Consider the following 7506-nt stretch of genomic DNA (forward strand, 5'->3'; position numbering starts at 1 on the left):
ATACTTAAGTGTATGATAACAGCGGGGCTCAAGTGTGGGATGCTTGAAATATTCCCTACAGTTTTTGGCTACTCCACTAGGGAGGATTTCTATTTTAATTCCTAAAATTTATTTTGGCAATAATTTAAAATGAGTGGATGGGACTCGAAACGTTCTAAGTATTCAGGTGCGTAATTTTGTTTGACATTATCGGCATAAGCATAAAAAAGGTCCGCATTGGATAGACCATCCATAATGCGTCAAAAAAATAGGATTTGTACACGTAGGAAATTTGGGAAATATCTTTCACAACTAGAATCGAAATAACGGTACGAAAAACTGGAAAATTCTAAGAGCAAAGATAGCTGCCGAGGCATGTAGGAACCGGTGCTAAGAAAATAGTGCCCATCACAGTGCGATGGCTCTGTCGCGGCGCGATAGTAATATCGCGGCGCGACAGGGCTATCGTCTCGCGATGGTCCCTGTTGTCTCGCGCCAAGTTCTTCCAATATCGAGCCAGAAATCTACGTTCTTGTTTAGACTAGTTCTAGTAATGTTTGCTCGGTTTTACTTCCCGATTGAGTTTTTCCCACTTTTCTGAACCCATATGTGTTCTACATATGGCCATAACCCTCTTGGAATTCACGCTCCATCTACCCAATTGAACGCTCATTGCAACGAAGGGTACATCCGAGTTTGTGAATTCACCAAACCATGGAAGCAAGTTTAACTTGTGGGGTCCCATCCATACGCGCCAACTCTTCCAAAGGTAAGGCTTCCATGCGATGCATCTGGACTTATAACCCTGGACCCTCTTTGACTAACCCTTATCCTTGAACTTTAGAGAACTAGAGCCATGGTTAGGTTGCAAACTCATTGCATCATATCGTGCTTACTTGACTACTTGTGCATCTTTGCTTGTGCATATTTACGCTAATCGTTTGTTTAACTTGTGTATGAGTTACTAATGACTATATAGGACTTTGCTTAATTAACTAATTAATTAATATGGATAATTAAAATCTAATAAATTGATTAATCTGACCTAGTACGACTTTAGGCTTTTCCCTTTAAAGGTAAAACACTGGAAACAGGCCCAGACCGACGCATCAGTAATGACGCGAAGGTTTGGCCTGTGGCACGACACGAAAGTGTCTGTCGCGACGCGATGGTCATTGGCATTTAGCGACAGTTCCTTTGCTTCGGTGACGGTCTAGCTTTCTGCCTGAGTCTTCACGCTGAGTCTAATTAACCAATTTATTGACGACTAAACCTGTACTTAGTCTTTGTTTGAGTCTAGTCACATAGTCTAGTCCTGTGGTCATGACACGAGTCTTGAACATATTACTTACACTCACAAGTATTCACACACTTTGTATATACTCTTTTCACACCATGACCATGTCTTAGGTTCATGCATGAGTCGTTCTTTCCGTCATTTGAGTTGGGGGTCCACTCTATTCCTAATTTTTCCATATCTCTCCATCTACATCGTCTTTCTACGCTCCACATGCTTTCTCCATACATGTCATTCCCCCCATTCTTCCATGATCTCTTCCCATCTATGCATGTTGAATTGAGTTTGAGTCAAATAATTAATAATAAACATCCATAAATTCCTTTTCCACAGCACTTGGTCAAGGAGGGAGGGGCGTTTAATCAAGGACAACACTTTCATTCAAATACTACTATTTGATAAACCGATTCGACAAAAGAGAAAACCTAAGAAGAAAATGGCAACTCAAGAAGAAGTCAATGAACTTAGGCTAAACCTTGCTAGTTTAACTAAGATGATGAAGACTATTACTCTTCAAGTCAATGACCCTGTGAAACAACAACAGATGGAGCGAATGGAGGAAAGCTTGAGCAAGCTCTCCAATGACTACAAGTTCTAGGGGATTAGCTCACAAGGGGTCTCAGTTGACAAAGAACTTCTTCCACAGAAATTCAATGCCAATGACATCCCTAGATTCAAGCCAACTGATAATCCTTACTTCCACTTAAGAGCTTTTGAAAAAATAATGAATATTAAAGGGATTGATAGAAAGGTTTTCCATTCACTTTCTTCATCATCTTTAGAAACCATTTGTCAACAATGGTTCTTTTCCCTTGAAAAAGAGAAGACTTCTTCTTGGGATGCCATAATAAACGCTTTCATAGATAGATACAAGTGCAACGTTCAGGTTGAAACTGACCATAGAGAACTTGAAATGTTGAAGCAAAAGGAGAACGAAGGATTTACTTCTTTCTTCAACAAGTGGAGGGAGACTTCCGCTAAGATGGTTGAAGTCCTTACTGAAAAAGAGTATGCAAGGATGTTCATCAAGAACCTCCAAGAGAAATATTTGAAGCATTTGAAATACCAACACAACTTGAATACTTTCAAGGCTGTCTATGACATAGGTATTGAAATTGAGGACGACTTTGCAAAACAAAAAGCTACTAACAATAGTAACAACAGTGGCTGGAAAGGAAAGAAGAACGACAATCCTTCTTCTTCCGAAAACACCTACTCTAGTAATAATGTTAGTACCTTTGACCTCAATGAAGTCTTAGACATGGATAATCAAGGACCCAAAAAGCAACTAAGGAAAGAGTTCACCCCTATTGGGATGAGATATGATACCGCTTTCGATCTACTCCATGCCAAGGGACTCATTACTCCCATTGGACCTATTCAAGATCCCGCACCTGAAAAGAGGTTGCCTAATTGGAACCCAGACGCACACTGCAAGTACCATCAAGGTAGGGGTCATACTATTGAGAGATGTTGGAAGCTAAAAGAGGCCATCCAATATTTGATTGATAATAATAAGCTTCCCATACCTCCAGCTGGTAAGAAGATCGAGTGATGATAAAGCACAAGACACAAGGCGGGCTTCAACGACAAGATGTCATGACCTCTTTTTTCTTTTTTATTCCTCCTTTCCCCAATAAGTCTAGCATATGCACCTTTTGTTTTCCTTAGATTTATTTTGTAGATTTTTTCTTTTTCCCTCTTAATAAAATGAGCATTTCTTTCCTTGCATGATCACTGCATTAAAAAAAAAATGGTAGACTAAGCACAAGGTATACTAATGATTTGAGGCACCCCTTGTAGCCATATTGTGTCATCTTCACCCTTTACATATAAATCCTTTCTTGATAAAAGAATTTGAGTCTCGTCTCACGATAAACCTTTCTTTCTTCAACCCACATCTACCTAACCTTGGGATGGGATGGTGTGCAACTTATAAAGCCGAAAAGATTGAGTGATTTTACAAAAAAAAAAAAAAGCAAAAAATAGCAATAAAAGTGTACAAAAGGGCAAGTGTTCCAATGTCATTGATATGAATGTCTCTTTGATATGAACACGTCTTAGATTGCGTCTCTTATCGAGTGCTCGGTACCGTGCATGAGAAACATGAATGCCAAGTGAGTGATAGACCACATGATCGGGATTGCCCACACTTACCAACATAAAAAAATAATAATAAAAAAAATGCAAAAGCAAAAAAGAGAGAGCGAAAATATAAACAAAAGAGAGTTCAAAAGTGAGAAATCTCAAGCATACAAATACAAAGATTCAAATGCAAGGTTGCACACCTTGGGGGCTTATCTAGGGTCTTGAGCCTTTATCCCCAGGGCCGGCTATTAACATGAGCTGGTTGAGCGACAGCTCAGGACCCCCTTTTTGTGGGGCCCCCATCTTTTTAAAAAAATCTGTTTTATTAAAAAAAATAAAAATAAAGAATGCATAAAGCTGTTTGTCGGTCAGTAGACTAAATTAAGCCCATCCATCTTCTCTTCTAAGGAAAGCAAGATTATCTTCATTCTCCAAGAAGAAACTCTTACTTATTTTTTCCTATTAATCCTCTCCCTTCATTTATTTCTTAAAATTGCAACTCTTAGAATTCTTCACTCAACGTTCATAATTTTTTTTTCCCAATTAAACCCATATTCATGGCCTTTAGCAGTGGTATATATACAATGTACAGAAAAAATTATTTGCAATTCAAGCTTGCAATTGAAATTAAACACCAATTTTCAATAATATCAAGAGCATATTTCCGCAATCTAGGGTTCAATTGGTCGAATTGGAGAACAATAAATCAGGTTTTATTGCTACTACTCATCTTTTATATAATTGAATTCATACTTTGTATGTTTTATAATTGTTTTTTAAATTTGTTTGATTGAATTTTAATTATTTATATTTTGTTATTCTGTATTATTATTTCATTTATTTGTTATTTTTTTTAATTACGAAGCATAAGAGAAAATAATATGAATCGGGTTGTTAAAAGCGTAAAAAGAAAAAAATAGAAAGAAGAGTTAGTTCGATCTCAAAGAGGAGCAATTGATAAATTCTTTTCTAAAAAAATCAGATTTTTATACTACTAATAATGAAAATGTTGTTGATGAAAATGCTAATGTGCCTACTGATGTCGACATATCTGATCATATTGCTACTAGTAATGATGATAATGTCCACTTAGATGATGAAATTAGAAATGATGATGTGGATATGAATGTTAAAAATGCTTGCTGTGATAATGATGAGAATGGTGATTGTGCTACTAATAATATTTCAATTGATGCTCAAAATGATGATGATGTTTGTGATGATGTCGGCAATCAAATGCCATCAAATATTTCTCATATGCCTGATATTGATCCTAGAACATGGGATGGCTTAGATCGTCACATGGTTGATATTTTGGCAGTAAAAGGGCCTAAAAGAGACTTATCTTTTGAGAAAGGTTGTCTTGACAAAACAGGGAGACATTTTTCTACTTCATTCTACACTAGAGTTTTACCAAATGGGGAGAAATGTGATAGAGATTGGCTTGTATATTCAAAAGAACTTGATAAAGTTTTTTGTTTTTGTTGTAAACTATTTAAGAAAGGGGTTGGTAGAGGTCGAATAGAAAATGAGGGTTTTAACGATTGGACACATCTTTGTGTTAGAATTAGAGAGCATGAAACTAGCATGGAACATATCCAAAATATGACCACTTGGTATGAATTACGACTAAGGCTTCAAAAGGTAGAAGGTATTAACAAAATAGCTCAAAAGCAGCTAGAGAAAGAGAAAGTGCATTGGAAAAATGTCTTGTTGAGAATTATTTCAATTGTAAAGTTTCTTGAAAAACATAGGTTAGCATTTCGTGGTACTAATGAGAAATTGTATCAAAGTAGTAATGGGAATTTTTTGGGATTGATTGAAATGCTAGCTGAATTTGATCCTCTTATGCAAGAGCATGTTAGATGCATTACTAATGATGAGATTCATATTCATTACCTTGGCCACAACATTCAAAATGAGCTGATTCTTTTGCTTGCAAATGTTATTAAGTTTAAAATTGTTATGAAAATAAAAGAGGCTAAATATTTTTCTATTATACTTGATTGTACTCCTGACATTAGCCACCAAGAGAAAATGTCTATAATTTTAAGATATGTGGATGTTTCTTCTAATTGTGTTAGCATAGAGGAGTCCTTTTTAGGATTTTTGAATGCAAATGACACCACTGGACAGGGACTTTTTGATGTTTTATTAAATGAGCTGAAGGTTCTTGATCTTAATGTAGATGATGTGCGTGGTCAAAGTTATGATAATGGATCAAATATGAAAGGAAAAAAAAGCAAGGAGTGCAAAGAAAACTCTTAGATATCAATCCTAGAGCGTTTTACACTCCTTGTGGTGCCCATAGCCTTAATTTGATGTTGTGTGATATGACCACTAATTCTAGAAAAGCTAGGGACTTTTTTGGTATAATACAACGAATTTACACCATATTTGCTAAATCAACAAAGAGATGGGAGATTTTACAAAAGAATGTGAAAGAGTATACTCCTAAATCAATGTCTTCTACTCGTTGGAAGAGTCGTGTTGAGAGTGTGAAAGCAATAAGATTGCAAATTTCGGATTTTAGAGAAGCTTTGCTTGAAGTTTCCGAAAATTACAATGATTTATCTATTCAAAGTGAAGCTAAATCTTTAGCTAATAATGAGCTTGGTGATTTTGAGTTTATAGTTGCTATTGTTATTTGGTATGAATTGTTATGCACTGTAAATTCATTTAGCAAAAAGTTGCAATCAAAAGCCATGCTTGTTGGTGTTGCCATTGAAAATGTGAAGAAGTTGATAGCATTTTTTAAAGAGTATAGAGAAAATGGTTTTTCTAATGCTCTTGAATTTTCTAAGGAAATTGCAATTGATATGGATGTTGATCCAACATTTCCTCAAAAGCGTCAAATTAAAAGAAAAAAACAATTTGATGAGAGTTTAGAAGATGATGTTGTACAATCTGCAGAGGAGTCTTTTAGAATTAATTTTTTTTAATTGCATCATTGATCAAGCTATTGTATCTCTTGATAGGAGGTTTGAACAATACGAACAATATGAAACTTTGTTTGGTTTTCTGTTTTGTTCTGACAAGTTGAATTCATTAGAAGATTTGAGCTTAAAATCTTCTTGTTATTGTTTGGCATAAGCACTTAAGAATAGTGATAAATGTGATATAAATGAGAGTGACTTATATGTGGAGTTGAAGTTGCTTAAACAATTTTTTCCTAATGAAAAGTTATGGGCACTTGATATATTAAAACTTATAAAACGTGTTGATTGTTTTCCCAATGCTATAATTGCTTACAGGATATTATTGACCATCCTCATGACTGTAGCAAGGGCTGAAAGAAGCTTTTCAAAGTTGAAGTTGATCAAAACTTATTTGCGTAATTCTATGTCTCAAGATAGGCTCAATGGACTAGCTATGGTGGCAATTGAGAATGAGTTATTAGATAATATAGAATGTGAGGATTTGATTGATGAATTTGCTTCCAAAAATGCTCGAAGAACAAGATTTTTTAAATGATTCTCGTGTAATTCATAATTTTGGTGAACTTTTTTAATATGAAATTTATATAATATTGGCGATATATTATTTATGAATTAAATCTACATTGTTTAGGGCCCCCAATTTTATATTTCGCACCGGGCCCCAAAAAAGTCCGAGACGGTGTTGTTTATCCCCTTCTTCAACCTTTAGCCTAACCGCGTTACAACCCTTAAAAGACCTCCTTGAGCTATACACACACTTATGCGAGGTTCGGATAGAGCTACGTTCGGCCTGATTCCTAACGGATACGTAGGTAACCTCACATCGGGGTGCGGCCGTAATAAATATGCATTCATATTCATCATGATTATATCAAGGGATCTCCAATGCTTATCCCTATCCTTGTAGAGCTAGACTTGGAGGCTTGATCCTTACATCATTAGCCTACCCAGCCTAAGAGTCACCATTATTTGACTCTTTTCAATATATTTTCCACACCCTTAGCCTTTGCAGCTTAGACACAGTGTCACTTTCACACACATCATAGATACATGACCAAATAAACCTTCCTTTAGGAACCCTTTGTCATGAAATCTTAACACGATGTTGAAGCATGCCTTGTCATATCAAGATCACTCATGAAGAGCTTAGCCTCTGTGCCTAAGTAACGAAAATACTTTCATCATCAAGTCATCAACTAGGAT

General features: G+C 35.8%; 1 protein-coding gene across 1 annotated transcript; it reads left to right on the forward strand.

Annotated features, from left to right (window-relative positions):
* Positions 1-5826: 5826 nt before the first annotated feature.
* On the forward strand, positions 5827-6838 carry LOC145575287 (uncharacterized). Its single transcript, XM_081633174.1, has 2 exons — positions 5827-6281; positions 6619-6838. Exons 1-2 carry the CDS (start codon positions 5827-5829, stop codon positions 6836-6838), a joined length of 675 nt encoding a protein of 224 aa, XP_081489300.1.
* Positions 6839-7506: the final 668 nt, after the last annotated feature.

Source organism: Chenopodium album, chromosome 13, assembly GCF_948465745.1.
Source record: "Chenopodium album chromosome 13, dcCheAlbu1.1, whole genome shotgun sequence".
Classification (NCBI taxonomy): domain Eukaryota; kingdom Viridiplantae; phylum Streptophyta; class Magnoliopsida; order Caryophyllales; family Amaranthaceae; genus Chenopodium; species Chenopodium album.

Coding starts and splice junctions, on each gene's coding strand:
- LOC145575287 (XM_081633174.1), top strand. CDS start 5,827: ATGTCTTCTACTCGTTGGAAGAGTCGTGTTGAGAGTGTGAAAGCAATA. Junction 6,282..6,618: donor GTTGTACAATCTGCAGAGGA/GTCTTTTAGAAT, acceptor AATTGCTTACAG/GATATTATTGACCATCCTCA.